We start from the raw sequence: 21,452 nt of genomic DNA on the forward strand, positions 1-21,452 counted from the left end.
TTGGGTTTGTAAAAAAGACAAAACCTGCTGCCAAAGGCATGGCAGGGGGGAGCAAAGGAGAAGTACAAATCCAAGTATCCTCGGTGCAGGGCAGCGTTCGCCGCAAGGCACCGTCCTGGGGGTTTGTCTTGGCCGCTGTGGGACACTGAGCGAGCGGGGCCGCTCGGGTGAGGGCTGTCGGTGCTGCCATCCTCCTCCTCCCGAGCCAGACACTCGCATTAGGAGAAATTAGGCTTTGATGGAGCTTTTGTGGCCGTTCCATCAGCTCAGTGTGTTCAGCACATCCACCCGGTGCTCCCCCGCCTGCAGCAGGTTAGCTTGTTCCCACCCCGCCCTACACCGATGCTTCGGGTTCAGGAAGGCGATTCTAAGACATCCTATGCGTGTCAAAAAATATTGTTCATTATTATTTTATCATTATTATTACATTATCCGGTTCATCGTCTGTAGCTGCTGCTGGGTGACTGGGCAGGGCCGTGGCAAGTGGGGCGGGCGGACCCCTGGGCGGCTCCGTTCCCGCTCCTGCGGCAATTCTGCCCAAAGCGGCGGCGGCCCGGCCAGGCCCCGGGCGGGCTGAGGGAAGGAGGGCTGAGGGCGGGCTGAGGGAAGGAGGGCTGAGGGCGGGCTGAAGGAAGGAGGGCTGAGGGCGGCCCCGGCGCGCAGCGGTGCCGTCACGGCCGCGCCGTGAGGGAGCGCCGAGCCCGCCATGGCCGCGCTGCTGCTGCGGACCCTTCGCGCCGCCCGGGCCGGTCCCGCCGCCCGCCACCTGCGCACGGCCGCGCCCAGGGCCGCCTTCGCCAAGGAGCTCTTCCTGGGCACCCTCAGCAAGGTGGGACCGCCGGGCCGGGCGGGGGCCGGGCGGGGGCCGGGCGGGGGCCGGGCGGGGGCCGGGCGGGGGCCGGGCGGACACGGCGGGGCTCGGGGTGGCGGTGCCCCTTCACCGACCGGCAGCGCTGGGGACGGGCAGTGCCCCGGCCCTGCTGCCACAGCCCGGGGGCCATTGGCCTCTTGCCCCCCTGAGCTCACCTGGGATCACGTCCAGCCGCTGTCACCAGCACCCCCAGGGCCTTTTCCTGCTTCCCAGCCCCTCTGCCCCCAGTCTGTAGCACTGCAGGACTTGTTGTGATCCAGGGGCAGGACCTGGCTCTTGGCCTTGTTGAACCTCAGACGAGGTCCATGAACCTCAGCCTGTCCAGATCCCTCTGCAGAGCCTTCCTGCCCTCCAGCACATCAGCACTCCTGCCCACCTTGGTGTCACCTGCAGACTGACCAAGGGTGCCCTCGATCCCCTTGTCAAGGTTATTGATAAAGACATTAAACAAAACTGACCCCAGCACTGACCCCTGTGTAACCCCCTGGTGCCCATTCCCAGCTGGATGGAGCTCCATTGCCCACCACTGGTGCCCATTCCCAGCTGGATGGAGCTCCATTGCCCACCTCTCCCTGGGCCAGCAGCCAGTTGTGAGCCCAGTGAGCAGTGTCCCATCCAGGCCATGAGCAGCCAGCGTCTCCAGGAGAATGCTGGGGGTGTCAAAGGCTTTCCTGCATCCAGGTTCACATCCAAAGCCTTTCCCTCACCCCCTGAGCTGCTCACCTTGTTGTAGAGGGAGATCAGGTTGGTCAGGCAGGACCTGCCTTTCCTGCACTGCTCCCCAGTGCAGCCCAGGCCTGTTTGCTCTCAGGGTTTCCCTTGCCCCCCCACTGGAGCTGGGTTAACTGCAGTGACCTGTTGGCACCTGTGCACACAAAATGCACCGTGGAGTTCTAAATGTTCCCAACAACCAGCACCTGAAGAGCTGCCTTAAACCACAGTTGCCCGTTCTTGCAAGCTTAGGAAATTCCCTTTGGAAACACAGGTGTGTGTACCCTGGGCATTCCACAAAACTATGGCAGTTTATGCTTTCTTTTTACTTGAAGGATCAAGACTTCATGTAAACTTCTGCCTACATTTTTTATAGGAAAGGTTGGAATTCTTGTTGTGTCTTGAGATGCCACCAGACAAATTTCAGACAGAACACTGTATCAACCAGAATTTGTTAATCCAGGGTTTACGGTTTGCTGTTCTCACAGTTCTTAAAAATCTCTTTATTTCCCCCTAATGTTCCTGTTTTTCAGGTGGTTTTGTATGTATTAAAGTTGAGCCCTCTGGGCCTTATCAGATAAGGCTGTTCCTGGCTCAGAATATTTTCCCCAATTCTTAATTTTCACAGCTTTTCATCTAGAATTTGAGAGGCATATGTTCTTGAATTTTTATATGAATTGTGTGATTCATGTATTAAAAAAATCTAAAATAATTGTCTCTTATTTTAGAAAGAAGTTTTCCCTTATCCAGAAATCACCAATGAAGAACTGGCAGAGATCAACCAGTTTGTTGGACCTGTCGAAAAATTTTTCAATGAAGAAGGTATATTATTAGTTTTTTATTCATGCAAGTGATTTACTGAGTTCAAAATAATTTAACTGGAGCAGTTGAATAATTATTGTTACACTGTAAATACATAAGTCATTTTATGCATTTATTACTAGTCACGTAGTGCTGCTGGTTCTACAGCATGTCCATTGATGATTTTTTTTGTGGAGTATTGGGATGCTGACTAGAAGACATAAATCTCCAAACCAGAAAAAAAACCCCAGGAAGTAAAAGATAGAGGCATAGGTAGAGGGATATACCTCTGGGATAGAGGTAGGATTTGAAACTGGTTTTAGCTCAGTAGAACTGTACTTTTTACCGCTTCATATATTGTGATTTTTTTTTTCCTGAAACTTTTAAATGTCTTACTCTGCTAAGACTGGTTGTAGCAAAATTCAGAAGAGATAATAATAAATGATGACTCATTGGGAAAAATCAAAGGTATTTGTGTTTTTTCAGCATTAGACTAATGATTCTATTTAGGAAAAGTCTTATTAGCCCTGTGCATTCTAGATAGGGCTGCAGGGTGTTCCTTCCATTAGTGCTGCAATGGATAAGCCAATTCCAGAACAGCTGTACAAAATTGGTTTTTACAGACAGCAAATACTGAGGCAGTTAAACAGTATTGTCTCAGACTTCCCACTGACAAAGATGCCAGGTCTGGGTTTCCAAACACTGCAGGAGTTTGGAGAAGCTAGTGATTGTCACAGATCACAATTTGTGAGGTACAGGTCATTTTAACTGTAAAATTGTATTGCTGCTTACTGACAGGAAATAAGGAATTTATTCAAATTACACTTTTTATTTCTTTGCTCTGTTGGGGAAATTAATTTATGGAGTAAAAAACCTGCTGTTTAAGGGAGGAATAAAAATGCCAAACTATGGAGTCTTAACTGCAGGTAGAAATTGCTCATCTTTGAATTCCCAACTACTTCTGTTTAGTTATTCAGGGTAACTTAGGGGTGTGGTTAAAATGGGTCAGTAGGGCAGCCCTAAACAGAAACTTGGTGGGACTGGCACTGGGAAAGGAAACTCATCTCAGCAGAGTCACTGGAAACCTGACAATGTCCTGACACCACAACTCACTCTCTCCCTGGGACAGCTGAGGACACTCCACAGATAAGGATCTGGTGCAATGGAGCTAAAAAATTAGCATGGGGAGCAAAAAATGTTGTTTGAAGAGTTTTCTTTCTGAATAACTTCTGTCAGAAGAAGATCAGAATGTCTGGTTGCCTCCCCCTGCTATGTTCACACAGAAGTTCCAGCACCCTTTCACTGGGGTGAATGTGAGGTTTCTTTAGGAAGCTCCATTGCTTTTGCAGAGTTACTTCTTGTGTAATTTTTGGAAAGGTGGCTGTGTTCCCTCTGCTGCAGCTTACAGCCTTCCTGAGCTGCTTAACATGATTCCTGTTTATTTTCACTGCAACAGTACAGAACAGCTCTTTTAATTCCCCAGGAACTGGAAAAACTTCTAAGAACAAGATTTTGTAGTTAACTCATTTTTTTTCCCTCATGACTTAGCCATTGTTCAGGTAGAAAATCCTGGGAATCTTTTGCTTATTCCAGTCTTGGAATATGCTGACATGCACACATACAACCTGTACGTATAGAAATATTTGAGAAAATGAAATAAACCCCAGATTTTTCCCACTTCCAAGTCCTTTTCCTGCATATGTTATGAGGGCAAACAGGACAGTTGGTAAGATCAGGTTGAAGCTAGAAGGAGGAATTCTGGTGGAGCCGGGGATGAGAAGTCTGTCTCCATTTGTCATGAGCACTGTGTCTTCTCTGAAGTTCCTTCAGAAGATTGGAGAAGAATTCCAGCAGGGAGGATGTGGGGAGTTGGCTCAATTCTTCAGGTGTGGGCTCTCAGGCTGATGACAGGTCTGAGATCCCTGTGCTGCTGGCTCAGGGCATGCCCTGACAGAGACCTGGGCAGTCTCACAGGTTTGTGTCACTAAGAAGCACAGTTTGAAATGGTAAAACCTTCTGTATTTGCAGTGGACTCAAAGAAGATCGATCAAGATGCAAAAATCCCACCTGAAACTTTGAAAGGGCTGAAGGACTTGGGTCTCTTTGGCATGCAGATCCCAGAGGAATATGGTGAGTCCATGGTCACAAAAGGAATAACCCAGGAGTTAGTCTGTATTTAGTGGTGCATTGCAAAATGTGTCTGTGCTGTTCCATGTGTGGTCTTGGCTGAATTAGGAGCTGGGGCTTTCTCTCTGGTTAATACAGGAATGCCTGGTGGCTGTGTGAGGAGCTCTGTGTGCCCTTCCCTTGGGTGCCATGACTAATTTTAGCTGGTGTAAATTCCTCTTGGCATAGCATTTCCCTTTTTGATTGTTTTTTTGGATGCAGTAGAGAAACTTGACATTCTGGGAGACTTGTTCTTGCTGATGGTTCTTAAACTTGTGCTGGGTCCAAAGTGCAGTGTCTCATAGTGACCTATCAAAGCTGTCACTGGCAGGTAGGAATGTGCTGGAGCACTTGGAAGTGTAAAAGTATAATGTCTGTTTACTGAAAGGATGGCTTTTGGATAAAATCCTTCCTGTGCAATACTGAACAGTTCATGTCCTAAAGGGCATTGTGCTGCCAATTGGCATCATAGACATTAATTCCTCACTGGACTAACCCTTACACTTGCAAAGGAGTTTTCAAGAAAATTTTGATCCTGTTTTTACTCATAAGTTAAAAATTGGCATTGAAATGTATAAAGAAATGAGAATATTGCAAAGGGATGTTGAGGAGAAAGCTCAGAGAAAGACAGTTTCACTGGGGAAAATACCTCATTTTTGAACAGAATGGCATGAAACAAAATATTTTTTTCAGTGTTTACAATAATTCTGTGTAAAGCTGGAGACATTCTTCAGCATTTACTTGTTGCTAAAGTAATACTGTTGTTTTTTGTAGCATTTTGTTATCATGTTAGGCAGTATAACTAGTGTTGCTGTGCTGCACTGGTTTCAGTTTAAGTCTATATACAAATTCATTAAAGTATATCAGACAAGTGGCATATGCTGTAACATGGTGTGGTCTCCGGTTAACTGATTGTTGATTAATGCTTTTGAAATGCATAAAAAATGTTATTAACTGTTTTTCATGTGTGTTCAGAACTAGGCAGGGTGGGGTGAGGGTGAGGTAGAGAAGAGGCTTGCCAGCTCTTTCAAGGTTTGCTCTTCAGGATGGTGTCTTGGGAGGAGAAGGATCTGGACAGAGCACCTTAACCCAGGTGGGAAGAGAGAGGTGTTTAGGAGTTAAGAAATATGTTGGAAGAAGGCAGGAGGTTCCTGTCCATAGAAAGGAGGTGTTGGAGGCAGGGAACAAAGGACAGAGCTCAAAGCAGAGCATTAGGAACCACCATGACACTGGAAGTGTAACTTACTATTGATTAACTAAAAATACGTTTCCCACTCTATTTTTTTAAAGACTCTCAAAGGCAATGTATTTAACTTTGAAGTCATACTTTAATTTAATAACATGTTCTTGTTGTTTTGATGCTTATGAAATAATATTCTCTCAGCTTCCAGTTTGCAAATTTGCAACCCACTCAGCACACTTGTGGAAAATCAACGGCTTGTGGTGTTGTAAACTTAGATGCTGGATCAAACCAGAATGTGGAAAGCAGCTTAAACAAGCTCCTCTAGTCTGCACCATAAATTATATACTTCTGATGAGGTTGTTCCCCATTTTTTGTAGGTTAAACATGATTTATTTTTGGTGCTGGCATTGTCATATTTTAAAACCTTTCAGTCAAAGCGATCAGGGCTTTGTGCACTGCACAGTGTTTTTCATCATGGTTTGTAAAAGTGACCTCTTTGCCAGAAGCACTGAAGTACAGAAATTTAATGGGGAAAACGAAGCTCCTGTGGATCATGGAATATCAGCTCTAACAAGGGCATCACTGGAGTTACTGCTGTGCACATCATCAGGATTCTCCAGGCTGAATCCTGAGCCCAGCACTGCTTGGAAAGAGGAAAAGAAGTCAGAGTACAGAGTACAGGGGGAGTGTGAGAGTTAATCCATAAATGGGTGTTCTTAGTCTGTGTGAGGGGAAGGGTGTATGAGGCAGTGATGTGAGTTAATGGTATCGGGGACTGTTGCTGCGTTTATTCAGCGTACACACACCAGCAGGGCTGTCGAGACATCTGCAGGAGTAAGGAACGTGTTACCCTGACTTACACCACTGTCCCACGTAGAAAATTGTTACCCTGGACAAAAGATTATTATCTTGATTAGATTAAATTTTTTATTCACCGGTAATATATAAAATTATCTTAAATGACAGCAAGCAGGACTTCTGGTCCTGACAGCGTAAAATTGCTGAACATTGGACTCATAAACGTACAGCTTTGATTTATCCTGCTTCCTCCAGGAAGCATGTGCTGGTGTCAGGTTTGTTTCTTGGTATATTCACATTTTTTTATTAAAGACATTTTTGAAGTGTTAGATTTTACCCTTGTCTAGTACCAGTTTGGAAGTCTACTTGGGAACAAACTATCCAGTTTTGTTTCTCTCCAGTTAACAGTGTTACATTCCTAATGTTTCTGTACTTGGAAGGGATTTTTTGGGGGGAAGGGGCAAGTTATATCTCCTTCAAATAAACTGTTCTTCTTGTTGCAGGTGGCCTGGGCCTGTCAAACACCATGTACGCCCGGCTGGGAGAGATCACTTCCCTGGATGGATCCATTGCAGTCACTCTGGCAGCACATCAGGCTATTGGGCTGAAGGTAATGCTGCTCTTTTAGGTCCAGGAGTTCTGCACAACTGTCATGGAAAATGTGCAGTGTGGGTACAACAAATCAGAATCACCAGTGAAGCATCAATCAGGTGGAGCATTGGTTGTTGGTGTCCCCAGCACCCTCTGCCAGTGGCTCTCATGCAGCAGAAAGACTGAACAAGAAGTACACAAGAAAATGATGAGTTCAGGAAACACAGAGCTAAGAATTCGTAGAAAAAATGCTCTAAATATCCAAGGTTTTTTTAATTGAGCAAACTGGATGAATGTAGCTAGAATAAATATTGAAGTAAATAAAGTATCACAGAGGGTAACATTATGGAGACCAGTATCAGCCATGCAGAGAGTTCAGAAGGGTGAAACTTTGTCTAGCTGGATGAGACTGCAGGCTGGGGAGCTTAGAGAAGAAAACTCACCCAAGAGCAAGCATGTGAATTTTTGTTTGCTGTATAATACAGCCTTTTACTGGTGGGTGGATGGTGTCTGAAGCTTGAAAGAGAAGTAAGTTCATGAAAAAATTCCTCATGGAATTGAGCAGACAATGCTAATTTAAAATACTTTAGTGTCTGATAAGTTATGAAGTCTGTTGTTTCTTAAACTGTCCCTTGTTATCCATAAAATGTGCAAGTAAAGCTTTCTGAACTTGGTGAAGCTGGTCAGCTTCGTGTCTTTTTCCACAGGCTGATGCTGAGCAGTTTTGTGCTGATTCTTTGTGCAGGGAATCCTCATTGCTGGCACTGAGGAGCAGAAGGCCAAGTACCTGCCCAGGCTGGCCTCAGGGGAGCACATCGCAGCCTTCTGCCTCACCGAGCCCGGCAGGTACTGCCTGGGGTCCACCGACCTCCACACAGCACCCAGAGGGGGTCATGGTTGTCATCTTCGTTAATACATTAAGTCTTTATTATTGGGGGCCTGTTGCTTCAGTGTACAAATCAGGTTTTTATTTTTAGTTTTTAAAGGTACACTTCAGACCATTTAATTACTCCTTCCCCAACGTGCTACTCGTGGCAGTTTCCATGAAACCCCTAACTGTTGTTGTTCCCATCCCAGGATTTCATTTCCTTCATTTCTGGCATTACTAAATATGAATTGAAAGGATACTTCATGCTATGTCAGAAGTAATGTGCTGTGACTGTTCTAGGATGCTTTCAGTTCTTGTTCAAAGTTACAAAAACCTGTATTCAAGGAGATACAAAAAATAATGGGAAGAATTTTGGGTGTTACTTAGAGTTCAGAAGAGGGATCTTTGTATCAGCAGCTTTTCAAAGATAAGGTATTTGTTACAGTTACTCACTGACTGTCACTAATGTTGCAAATGTATTAGTGCAGAAGAGGGACAGTTTGTGGAAAGCGCACAGGGAGCCTGTAAAGGAAACTGGTGGAAGGACTGAGACCAGCTGAGTGTCTGAAGTTGAATCTTGCCTGTCCATGCAAACTGCAGCCTGAAACTTTCCTGAGCTGCTGTCTGCTCAATTGACCTCCAGTCAGTGTTTGATTAATTGCTGATTTTCTTGTTGCTCCCAGACCTCAGGGATGGTTTTATTCAAGGGTCCTGAGCTGGGCTGTGACCCTCTAAAAGCTGTCCCACTTGCAGGTGAAAGTTAAACTAGCGCAGATATTTTAACCAAGCAATCCACTGAAGGGACTCATAAGTAACACACAGGAGAAAAACAAGGGCCAGCCATGTTCTGGAATTCTTCTGACATCTTTCCTACCCCAGTGTTCTTTAAAAAGATTTCTGGTCTTTAGCTTCAGTCTTCTTAGAGATCTCAGTTCTAGTGCACAGACCAATCATCTTTAGAACTGAACTTTAGCCATCTAATCCTATTAAAATACCAACTGAGCTCTGGCTGTTCTGAGAACTTCACCCTTGTCCGCAGCTGAACACCCCAAGTGAGCCTTGTGGCATTGTGATTTGTGGAGGAGGAAACCTCTTTCAAGGGGGAGACTGAGCTGACTGAGTTATGGAGTAAGGTGGTGATGCAAGAGGGAGGGTGAACTTAATCACAGAGTGTAAACTTCTGATTGCATTGTTGTAATTTGCTTGCTGATTTTGCTCCTGTAGAAGGTATTTGGTGTGCCCAAGTGCTCTTTGATAGAGACTGTCACACATTTATTTTTCATGTCTGTTGAGCCTTTTTTCACATGAGATATAAAACCAGGGTGTGAATTTTTGAGGAACGACTTAGACTTGTTAAACTTGGTGTGTTTTAGGATGACAGTTTCACTGTGTGTTCACATAGCTCGACATGCAGCTCAAAAAAAGCTGCTTATGTGGCATTGTGAACACTCTGGTCAGGTCCTAAGCGTGATAACATACATGGTAACGAGCAGGAATGTCCCCTCAGGTAACTTTTGGAGCTGTTGAATCGGTAAGCTTCATTGTTAGTTAAAAACTAATATTTATATACTGCTATTTAACAGACCTGTAAACTCTCCTTGTTGAAGGATGTGAAGAGGGGAGTTTTGTTTTTAAAAACGTGTTTATTTCTTTAAACATTAATAACTTGTTTGTTTTTCAGTGGGAGTGATGCTGCATCCATCCAGACCAGAGCAACCCTCAGTGAAGATGGGAAATACTTCCTGTTAAATGGCTCCAAGGTACCCAGTGCCAGGCTGGAAATAGGACAGGCTTTTGTTCCAAGTGCACAGCAAATGTCAGTGCAGCTTTGCCATCAGTCTGGCTAAGGAAGAAGCTGGTGTGGCAGCTGCCTTGAACTGGGAGGTGTCCAAGCTGGTGAAGACTGACCGTGTCAAAAAGACACCCTGGGTTGGTTTAGGGCCAAAGAGACTAGAAAAGCACTGTTAGGGAATAACTGCACTAAATTCTTGGTAGGAAAGTAGAAACCCACTCCTAAGTTCCTTCTCTATCACCAGCTTGTGGGTTCAGCTTCAGAGTTGTTGGTTAGTTAGTTAGTTAATTAGCCCCCTCTGTGACAGCATAGGCACAAACAAACCTAAACTCATGTTTTCCTCTCTCTTCATTCTTCAGACCAGATTTTGTAGGTGTTCGTAAAAGAAAACTTGACATTTAATTGGAAATGGGGCTGCTTGGAACAGTTCTGCTAAAAGAAAAAATGGTAAAATACAGCATAAGAAAATAAGAAATGTAGAGATGTACTGGCTTCAGCAGCATGGGATACATTGCAGACTTGATCTGTAGTTGTTGATGTGTTTGTGATGTGAAGAGACCCACCCTGTAGGAGAGGCTGTACAGAAATGTGGCCTGATCAGAGAATTTCTCATCAGAGTTAGATTTTTGGGCACAGGATTTCTGCAGTCTGCCTTCCCTCGTCTCCCTCACATGCTGCAAGCAGCAGGGCATCCAAGCTTTGGGGAAATGCACCGTGGATTTTAATTCAGTTCATACTGATATTAAACCTGGGTTTATAGCTGCTCTAAACTTTTACCACCTGTGGTCAGCTCTCCTTGGAAACATGTGCACAAGAGGCAAAACTAGTAGCAGACACTCGTTAGAATTTAAGGGAAGAAGCAGCAATTTTTCACCACTCTGTTCTCTGCCCGGTCTGTTACGAAACCCTTCAGAATAGTGCTCACAAAACCAGAACAAATGTATTTCTTACACTTCTTTCCTCTCTTAAAACAGGTTTGGATATCCAACGGTGGCCTTGCAAGTATTTTCACAGTGTTTGCCAGGACAGAGGTTGTGGATAAAGATGGGCAGAAGAAAGACAAAATCACTGCTTTCATCGTGGAGCGGGATTTTGGGGGAGTCACCCATGGGAAGCCTGAGGATAAGTTGGGCATTCGAGGCTCCAATAGTAAGAATCACTTACAGTTGCTAACGGAAATGAGTTTAATATTTTAATGGTTTATTTAGTTTAGTTGACCTGAATTCAGAGGCAGATCAGTATCTATTCCATATAACAGTGTAAGTTTCATGTTTCTTTACCTGGCTTTTCCTATGAGCCCTTCCTAATGCAGGATCTGAAATAAGAAATCCATATTGTGCAGGTTTCCTCACTGGGCAGTGACAGAAATCACTCAGGAGATTCAGTAGCCAAAAACTTTAATCTGGAAGACTTCATCAGTTCTTCTTAAGCTTATTAATGATTACAGCTTTTCACCATCTGTCTCCTGGACTTGATTCCTGAATCAGTTCCTTAGAACTGAGACAAAATAAAGACACAACTGTAGTTCTCTGTTTACACAATGTACAGTAATTACATTTTTAATGTTTTACATCAGTCATTGATGTCAACAGCCTTTTCCCAAATTCTCACTTCTCTGGCAAAGCATGTATAATTCTGTCATAAACAATGCATTAGGAAACCTTCATTTCTTGTGACAAATACTGACTTATGTTCCTGAATGTTTTTTAAATATTTTTGTGTCATACTTGAACAGCTGCTAATTTTGTGTTTCAGCCTGCGAAGTACATTTTGAAAACACCAAAGTGCCTGTAGAAAATGTAATTGGAGAAGTTGGAGGTGGATTTAAGGTAAGCAGTGGACAGTAACTACTGATGATTTTTAAAAGCCTGAAGGAGACTGTTTTTGTCCCCTGTACTGCAGTTTCCCTGTGGGCAGTTTGAGCACTGCCACACTGAAGGGTCCTGAGGAGAGACTGCTCCTCCCTGCTGTGCTTGTGTAAATCGGTTCCCTGGAACGTCAGGTCTCTGTGTATCCCAGTGCAGTTAGAGAGGCTGGTGCTGCTCTTTGTGGGGTTTTGATTGCTTTTTGGGGTGTGACGTTCCCTTCAGAAAAGGGAGAGACTTCTTCAGCCTGAGCTCAGTCAGGGAGTGTCACCTACTGTTTCCTACAGCCACAACTGTGAACTGTGTGGAAAGGGAGAGTGAGAAATGAGTGGAACAGGCAATGGTTCCAGGAAAGCCCAGGTCCTGTCCAAGGTCCCCTGGCTGTCAGGTGGTTTTCCAGGGTTGGATTATTGCACAAGGAAACAAGAACAGGAGTTGCCTGACCAGCTGCCTGAGCACTGGCTGCTCTTCCTGCCATCATGGAAATGGGACACCAATAAAGACACCACCAGTCCCTTTGCTCTTACTGGTCCTTCTCAGTGTCTTACTCTTCCTCTAGCAGCCAAGTCCAGTCCTAAATGTTAAATGAAATAATTTTCTTAAATGTAGTAAAGATTAAAAGAAGGTTTTTGTTTTCCTCTTGAGATCTAGTTATCACAAGTTAAAATGTAGGAACAATAACTTCTTTGTTAGGTCTTTTGACCTGTCACCCATGTGTCTCTTGCTAAGAAACATTAACACTATATTCCAAAATCTGGTTTTGTCCATTATTGATCTGTATTTCATTTCTACACCTTTCATTCTTGTTCCCTTCTGTGGTATGTTGCTGGAAGGAATCTGAAGCAGAGATCATCCATTGCAGGTCAGCTGCAGGGGATTTTATAAATATAAATAATATAATCAAACAATATTGTGGTTTTCTTCATTTTTTTATAAACCAGAGCAGTGCTGTCTAGTTGGAATGTTGTTTATCTAGCTGCAGATAAAGACATTTTTATCTACATTTTACCTTCATGTACTTTGAATAGAGATTATTTCCAGGTCACTGGATCATCAGTCTCTGAAAACTATTTCAAATATAAAATTTGATGTAGTGAGTGACAGTAAAAGCCCGGTTTTGAAGTGTTTCCCCTGGAATGCTGTGCTGGCTCACTGAGGGCAGGTGTCCCAGGCCAGGAAGTGTGTTCCAGTGAGGAATGAAATGCAGGGAAGCATTAAAGCGTGAAGCAAGATAGAAGGAACCATTGTGATCTAAGGAGAATGTTGCCTAAACCCCATTCATTTTCCTCCCAGGTTGCCATGAATATCCTAAACAGTGGAAGATTCAGCATGGGCAGTGCATCTGCTGGAATGATTAAAAAGTTGATAGGTGGGTGAGCTGGGTGCTCTGCAGTGCAGGAACTCATCTGCCTGAGGGAGAGAATGCAGGGTGGGAGCATGAGTCTGGATCACAGCACTGCTGCATTGTCAGCCATGACATCTTTAAAGCACTAAAATATGTATCTTAAGTGGTTATTAAAAGCCTGTTTACAGAGGCTTTACACTGAAGATTTTTGTCAGTTCACGCAGTGGAAGGTTATTGCCTCTGTTGAATTTTTCTGAGGTAAAATGTTCTTCCTAAGAGAAAAGCCTCTATGCCACTGCTTTCACAAGATGTAATCTCACACAGAACCTCCACTTGAATAACTGGCTCAAAGCTAGGCACAGTAATAAGGAATAATACTGCCAATAATTAGCCAAAATAGCAACAGATTTGCACCAAAATTGATTACTTCTCTAAGAGCACAGGCTCACACCTCAGGCTCAGGTTTAGAAGCCTTTGAAAGGCTGGTCCCAGACTGGATCAACACCATCACTGAGGGTGTTTTTCCCAAAGTGGGGGTTACTGGTGTAGACTGAGGTGTCACCATGGGGAAAGGCACCATGGCCTGTCACAGTTCTAGTTCTGCTGTTCTGACATGGATTTTTTCTTTTTCTTTTTTTAAAGAAATGACATCAGAATATGCTTGTACCAGGAAACAGTTCAATAAGAGACTCAGCCAATTTGGATTAATTCAGGTAATAAAAAATGAAACCCCTAAACCTCTCTGCTTGTATTGACTGAGTGCAAGGACACAGATTATGTTGGGGGTATCTTGGCAGAGTGCTTTAAAGAATTTGCTAGAAGTCTTAGATTTATGGAAATGTAGCACAGATGATCTTTTAAATGTCTAGAATGATAAATGAATAAAGATATTTATTTTTTTATTGTTCATGATTGTTTTGCAGTAGAACTTTTTATTGATTAGTGTTTGATAATAAACGTGTGGAAACTGCAGTTGTGTTTTTAAGTTGGAGGCTTGACTGTGGGATTTTGCCCCTGAATTTCTGTGTGATTCCTCACATTGCTGTTTGACAGGAGAAGTTTTGTTTTATGGCTGTGAAAGCATATGTAATGGAGAGTATGGCTTACCTCACTGCAGGGATGATGGACAGGCCAGGCTTCCCAGACTGCTCCGTGGAGGCAGCCATGGTCAAGGTGAGGATCAGGTAGACTCAGTGAAGGACTCCTGTGTTTCGGTCTATGTGCTCAAAGTGCTCAGAGGCTCAGGGGTTGCATTAGACAAGTGATAGAAAAACCTCAGCCAGATGAACAAATAAACATTCCTGTTCTCTCTGTAGCCCACATACCATTAATTTCCTCAGACTCGGGATTTTGTCACCACACAAAATACAAGCTGCAGACACGTGTTGGGAATGTCATGGCCCTCCTGAGCCTCTGGTGAGGCCTCACAAGAGCACAGAGACACTTGGTCACAGTTCCACTGCCAGCCTGGCCAAGTGCTCCTGTCCCATGGTTGCAGCATCAATCCTGAGGGAGAGCCAGGCCCTGTGTGCTGGTGTGTCCCTGCCCAGGGCTCCCTCCCTCATTTCCAGCCCCGCCGATGGTCCCTTGGAGTGTGGTCAGTGCAGAAATCTGTGTTCTGGTGAACCTGGGCAGCATGAAAGGCTCCAGCCAACCACCTGGAGCTCTTCTGCCGGTGTATGGCTGCCCCTCTCCCCAGAATATGTCCTCGTAGAGACTTCCTTGTGGATTGCAAGGGCACTGAGTTTAACCAAAGTTTACACCCCACAGGGCTGCTATTTCAGGCAAGTTAACAGGACTGGTGGAACAGCAGTAGAAAATATTACAGCAGTGTCATGTAAATACACCCCCAGAGAAGCGTGTCCTGTATTGCTGCTGATTTCTCTTTGGTATTTCCTGATGGTTCAAGTCCTGTTCCCTGGCAGGTGTTCAGCTCTGAAGGTGCCTGGGCCTGTGTGAGTGAAGCTCTGCAGATCCTTGGAGGCCTTGGCTATATGAAAGATTATCCCTACGAACGTTACCTCAGGGACACCAGGATACTGCTCATCTTTGAGGCGAGTACCCAGTGCCAGTGCTGCTGTGAACTGCAGTTCACACTCACAGCTGTCAGCCTGAGCAGAAACCCAGGGCTTGGCTGACCAGGCATCATTCCTTTAGCTGCAGAATCTGCAGCAGAGTAAGACTGCAGAACTAACCTTGCTCTTCTAGGAGATATGGAGAGTAGTTTCCTCTAGTACAATAAGCTATGATGGCTTTTATATACTAACCCCCAAGTATGAGTTACAGCAGGAACTGGCACCAGCTTTGCCCCTGGAAACAACAAACTGGTGATTTTTATATATATATGTGTGTGTGTATATATATTTATATACAGTGATATGAACACATTGGTAGGGTATTTAAAGTGTCTTAAATATTTGGAGTTTTGCTGGATGATTTAATAAAATACACAGCTGCTTTAAAGACACTGTCATCAGAAAAAAACATCCCAATTCACAGCTTGGGTGGTTGTTTCTTTGAACAGACTAAAGGATTCTAAATTAGCATAAAAGCCTAAAACTCTTCTGGTTGACCAGAGTAACTCCTCAGTCTCTGGTCAGTAAATAGCTGTAACTGCACAGGAACTCACAGTGAAATCAGAGCACTGCAACTGCCTGAGCGGGAGCCTCAGGAGGGTGCTTTGTGTCAAGCATATTTTGGAGCTTTTTTGCTGCTTCATCTGTTCTAGTGTAAGCAATAGGATTTGGTACAAGGTGTCTCAAATAGGATTTTTTGGGATTTTGTGGCTGAGCTGCTCTGTTGGTGCCTAGGCTGGAGTAACCTTTCCTCTTGTGTGCTTCTCACAAGTGAAGTAGGGAAACTCATAAAAGATTAGTTTAGAAGTTTCATTAACTTATTGATGGGCACTTATTTAAAAAACAAAAAAGGCTGTGAAGTTTATTCTGTTTCCAGGCTGGATTGTCCGTGATCATCAGCTGCACATCTGAGTCAGACTGCCAGGCTGATTTCTCTTGGTGGGCCGTGTGGGAATGATCATTTACCTCCTGGTGCCAGGACAGCAAAGACCTCAACTGCCAAGTCCTGCACGTTCTCCATGTGAGCTCAGTGCATGGCAGTCACCTCAGTCACCTGAGGGGCAGGTGGTCCTGCAAATAAATACCTGTGTTTGGGGATGGAAGGACAAACCCAACCAGCCTGTCAGGTCATTGTCCTGCTCCCTGCAGGGCTGGCTGTCCATGAGTCTGGCAGACATTCCAGGCAGGAACATCTAAAACCACACATAAGGAGCATGTCCTGGACTGGTTGAAGCAGAGAAGACCTTTTGGATAGTTATAGGCAGTCTTGTTTAAAAAACAAACCATTCCACCATTGGAATTCCTTCAATCAAGCTCATTTGGAGCTCTTCTACAACTTTTTAAATGTTCCTTCACTGGAACAATGCACAACTTTTTTCACTGAAAATGCATTTAGTCTGGTTTCTTTTTCATTATGATGCATTTGTATGCTTAATAATGAGGGGCTCAACTTCTGCACAGCTACATGAAATCAGAATTAAAACTGAGGTAAAGCAAAAGACAGCAAACACTTAGGGGTGGAGGAAGAGTCATCTTGTAAAACTGGAACAGTGGGAAGGTGCTTGGAAAGCACTCAATATTATCAACTTTATAGTTGCCTGCAGAACCTGTCTGCAAAGACTTTAATAAAAATAATTGATAGACTGTTTAGCCTTTGTTGCTTGTTGTTCTGCCTCCCCAGCTCCTGTTTCTGCTCCAGGCAACCTCACCTGGGGGCAGCCTCTGGCACAGGTGTGTTTTCCTTACAGGTGCTGATCATCTTCCATCTTACAAGCCCAAATGCATTTTAGAACATTCCATGGCAAACTACAAGTTATTTAGACACTGAAAGCAGTTTTAGGAGAAGAAAAAGTATAGAAAATATGATCACAGTATATCTGGGGTTTTTAAAATACTAAAAATACTTTGTGTTTGGTACTGACTTCCCTTTCTATCCTGTTTTTTACAGGGAACAAATGAGATCCTGCGACTGTATATTGCACTGACGGGTATGCAACATGCAGGCAAAATCTTAACTGACAAAATTAAGTATGTTCTTATTTATTGTTCATTGTTTTTATTATTTTAATCAGAATCTGATAACTTTATAGATAAGAGGGGGAAACTGTAGGAAAAACTCAGTATTTTCAATGTATTGCCTGTAAAAGGTAGTTAACAGGGGTCTCTTTTTGTCTTTTTAATTGGATGGTTCATAGATTTAGGAATCTTGGCCTTTAGTGCATCTTATCTTGGAATTACAGCTGGTGTAAAAGTCTTTCTTCCAAGACCAATAATGCAAATGTTAAATCTGAACACAGTTGTGTTGGTACAACAGCTGTATTGTGCATATTGAGTAGCTGGTCCCTGGAATTCCTTGTGAGGGCGTTGGGGAGGAGCTGGTGACTTTTAAGGCTCCATAATTGCTCTCCAGACTTCAGAGTAAAATGGATCACTTGGTGATTCCCAGACAAACTGCAGGTGTTCTGCTAAAGCATTTAGAGTTTCAGCTGGTTATGACTGAACCTCCTGGAATTTGCTTATCAGCTGTGTTCTCCCCAACATTCCAGAGAAATCAAGAAAGGCAACGTGGGCGTGGCCCTGGGGGAGTTTGTGAACAAGATGCGGGACTCGATGGGCCGGAAGGTGGATCTGGGGCTGGTGGGGGACGCCGGGGTGGTGCATCCCAGCCTGCAGGTGAGGCAGGGCCAGGGCTCCTCCTCCTCAGCTTTGCTTTCCTTTGCTGCTCCTCTCAGCCTCATCTCCTGGCCTGGCAAAACAAACTGTGTGCTCAGGAACAGTGGATTTACAATGTAAAATATTGCAGGGTAGAGAAGTCAGTTATAGCTGTTTTATTATAGGATACAGGGAGAATGAAGGCTGCTCTCAGTCTGCATTTAGACAAAACCCAGGCTGATATTCATTTTAGCAATTTGTGTAAACTAAAGTTTGTTTGTATGCCCTTCATAGTAAGGTCTGACACAAAACAAGGGTTTCTTCCTGTTTAACAGTTTCAGGTAAGAACTCCTGTGAACTATATATACATGTACTTGCTTAATCACTTAGTAAATCATTTTTATGACCCAAAATGATCGTACTGTTAATAGCAAAAAGATAAGGTCTGTTTTTCCTGGGATGTTCTGTTAGTTGTTTTTGTAAGTATAAGCCGAAACTGAAAAGTTACTAGAAGTAAAATCTAGCAAATTTTAATGCATGTTTTATAGAGGAGGAATAGTGTCTTGTCTGGCTTTCAGAAGCAAATTGGATGACTGCTAAAAATAGACCAAGAGAAAATCTATTGTCCTGCTTAAAGGGGGTGAGGGTGTACTGCTTTTTTCCCTTACAAAACCACTCAAATGCTTGTATTTTCTGTTTTATTTTATAGGAGAGTGGCAAGAAACTTGAAGAAAACATTTACTATTTTGGAACTACAGTCAGGGGCCTGCTGACTAGGTTTGGCAAGGTAACTATTATTTTGTCTGTTTGTTACTGAATAGTTTATCCTCAAGGCCTACTGGCATCTGGAGTGTGTGGCCAGAGCCAGGACTTCCTTCACACCACACATTGTCACTGAATGTGAGAAAACACGCTGAAATTCTGTACTCAATGTAATGGACAATTTATGTTTTCGAAACCAAAACCAAAGCACAGGCAATCTCAGTGAATTAGTTGTTTTCTTCTACTTCTGTAAACCAAATCCTGCTGCAGCAACTGTTTGAAGTCCTTTGCTGTGAGCAGCCACTGGAACCCAATTCCCGTTCCCAAATGAGGAGCTGCCCCAGCAGGTTGTGACTTTGTGCTGTTCATCCCTGTTGTACAGCAAACCAATCAATCCATGCACAGTGCTGGAGTTCCATCAGGAGAGCCTGCATGTGGAATACCCTGGATTTTCCATGTTGTGGCAGTTAATCCGATGTGTTCTGGCAATTCTGACCAGGTTCTGCCACACTGCACTTCACTCAGCACATATTCTTAACAGTATCTTTAATACCTAAATTTCAGTGATTTTTGGCATTTAGCAGAGTGGTCTGGGACGCAGCAGTTCTGCTCTTGGCTGCAGCCAGGAAGGGTAATAGTTAATCGAAAACTTTCTAACTGAGGGTAGAACCTGCTTATGCTAAATAAATATGGACCTAAACACAAAGTATGAACAATATAACGCTTGGTTAAAGCTTTAAGTGAAGCTAATAATAATTTTTACTCTTCTAGACAATCGTGGAGGAGCAGCTGGTGCTGAAGAGGGTGGCAGACATCGTGATTAACCTGTATGCCATGACAGCTGCCATCTCCAGGGCCAGCCGCTCCATCAGCATCGGGCTGCGCAACCACGACCACGAGGTGAGTCCTGGGGCAGCCATTCCCATTCCCGTTCCCTGGCTGTGCTCCTTGGAGCACCACACACTGCTTTTGTAAAGGATTCACTGCAAACTCTGCCATAAAGCCAACGGTGCCCCAGGGTGTTGCCAAACCCGTTGGTTCCAGGGTGCAGTAACCAGTTGCCTCTCAGGGCCCTGAACGTTGAGTTCCACACTATCAATGTGTTTAAAATACTTCTTTAACACACACACAGACATTTATAAACTAATTACAGATTTGCACGTTCTCTTAAACCTGCTCATGCCCTGCAGTTCTCCCAAACTCTTTCCATATAATCCTGAATACGAACATAATCACAACACTGTTGTGTCAATACATTTAATGACAGTAAAGTGATGATACAGGAGCTCATTTCAAGTTTCATGGTAACAGTTATGCTACAGGACAAACTAACCTTTGGTTTTGGCCTTGAGACTCTGTGTGTGTGTGAGCCCTGTTGTGTTTTGATTCCCAGTCACTCTTTAGCCAATTTTGAGTTGCCCTTGACCCTCAGCAGCTCTAGGGTCCAAGGGACTGTACATGACTGGTTTGCAGGGCTCCATTATCAAGGAAAAAATGACTTTTAGAAGTTTAAAGAACTGTATTTTTACTACATTGTTTTGTTTGTGAAATTCATTCCCTAGTTTTCAACGCAGTTTTCCTCTTTTCCCAGGTGCTTCTCACAAATATCTTCTGCACAGAAGCGTATTTCAAGAACAATTATGCTATGGCTCAATTAGAAAAATGTAAGTTCCATAAAATAATTTTTACATTCTTATGTCTTTCACAGGCTGTGGTCAAAAGAACGTGGGTTTGATGTGACCAACAGAATAGTTTTGCTCTGCCTTTCATTCAGACAAGGAACAGAGCTGGAACCTGTTGAGAAGAGTCTCTTCATTCCACAGCTAAAGCAAACGGCTGGGATTCTTTTACTGAGGAATAAAAAGTCTATCACTAGCAAATACTCCTGTAAAGGAACTGATAGAAATTAGGGATTTGGTCTGTTTAGGAATTCCCACCCAGTCAGGCACTGGCTCTGTGAAACTCAGTCTGCAATAATCAGTCTTTTTCAGAGGAGAGTGTTAAATTCCTTCCTGGCACTCAGGTGCAGATACATTGCATTTGTATTCCAACGCTTTTTGAAAGAAACGTAGAACAGCTATTTATGGTACTTTAGTTGACTTTCTTTCTGTTTCTCTGCAGATGCAGATGAGAACCTGGATGATTCCATTAAAAAAGCTGCAAAGCAAATCCTGGAGAAGAGATCCTACATCTGCTCCCACCCCCTGGACAGGACCTTCTGACCACCTCCCTGCCAGCAAATACAGAGGAATGTAAATCAGGGAGGACTTTTCTGCAGCTCAAGTATTTAATACCTTAATAACTGTTATTTCATGAGTTTACCAGATGTAACTGTATAAAATAAGACTTATAAACACAACTTCATATCAAGAGGATAAATAAAGAGATTTTACTTAAAGCTCAGGTTGCCTTATTAGATGTGTATATGTCTCTTTCCCTTGTCTCTAAGGGTGGTTTCATTGTGTTTTACCTTGAATTTTATCAGAACTTCTCCGTGTTCTGTTCTTGACCTTGGTCGTACACCTTACACTGACTCCTTTGCTGTGCTTTGGCTTTTGAAAACAATAAATAGGGGGTTTATTTAAATACAAGCTGTTATTGTTGTCAGAAAAGCCTCATGAGAGAGTAGATTTTAATGAGAAATATAAAAGGTTTAATTTTAATATTATGAGACACAGTTTTTCCCCTACCTGCCCCCTCTTGCTAACTCCAGACAGAATTCAGCCACCTCTGAACTGTCGCTGCAGAGTCGGTTTTATCCAGTGACACATTTCAACAGCATTTGCCAGTACTTGCTGGCCACATTTCCCTCGGAAGGCCATTATATTTGGGGTGACAGGTGCACATTGCCTGTTGTTCCCTGGGTTTGTACTCCCTGAGTTGCTTGTCCAGACTGCTGTCACTGCCCAGCATCACCCTGGAGGGTGTCCCTGCTGGGTGAGGTTGGGGCTGTGTCCCGCTCTTGCAGATTG

General features: G+C 43.8%; 1 protein-coding gene across 1 annotated transcript; it reads left to right on the forward strand.

Annotated features, from left to right (window-relative positions):
* The first annotated feature begins 673 nt into the window (after nt 1-673).
* On the forward strand, nt 674-20,883 carry ACAD9 (acyl-CoA dehydrogenase family member 9). Its single transcript, XM_027748503.2, has 18 exons — nt 674-829; nt 2,311-2,404; nt 4,412-4,513; nt 7,034-7,140; nt 7,867-7,967; nt 9,671-9,749; nt 10,756-10,930; nt 11,537-11,610; nt 12,940-13,015; nt 13,634-13,704; nt 14,045-14,164; nt 14,917-15,045; nt 17,015-17,094; nt 17,613-17,739; nt 18,428-18,505; nt 19,252-19,380; nt 20,072-20,144; nt 20,602-20,883. The coding sequence occupies exons 1-18, from the start codon at nt 707-709 to the stop codon at nt 20,700-20,702; spliced, it is 1,839 nt and encodes a 612-aa protein (XP_027604304.1). The 5' UTR covers nt 674-706; the 3' UTR covers nt 20,703-20,883.
* The last annotated feature ends 569 nt before the right edge of the window (nt 20,884-21,452 follow it).

Source organism: Pipra filicauda, unplaced genomic scaffold, assembly GCF_003945595.2.
Source record: "Pipra filicauda isolate LSUMZ 115617 unplaced genomic scaffold, ASM394559v2 scaffold360_size730234_pilon, whole genome shotgun sequence".
Taxonomy (NCBI): Eukaryota; Metazoa; Chordata; class Aves; order Passeriformes; family Pipridae; genus Pipra; species Pipra filicauda.

Coding starts and splice junctions, on each gene's coding strand:
- ACAD9 (XM_027748503.2), top strand. CDS start 707: ATGGCCGCGCTGCTGCTGCGGACCCTTCGCGCCGCCCGGGCCGGTCCC. Junction 9,750..10,755: donor TCCTGTTAAATGGCTCCAAG/GTACCCAGTGCC, acceptor CTCTTAAAACAG/GTTTGGATATCCAACGGTGG. Junction 19,381..20,071: donor TGCGCAACCACGACCACGAG/GTGAGTCCTGGG, acceptor CTCTTTTCCCAG/GTGCTTCTCACAAATATCTT.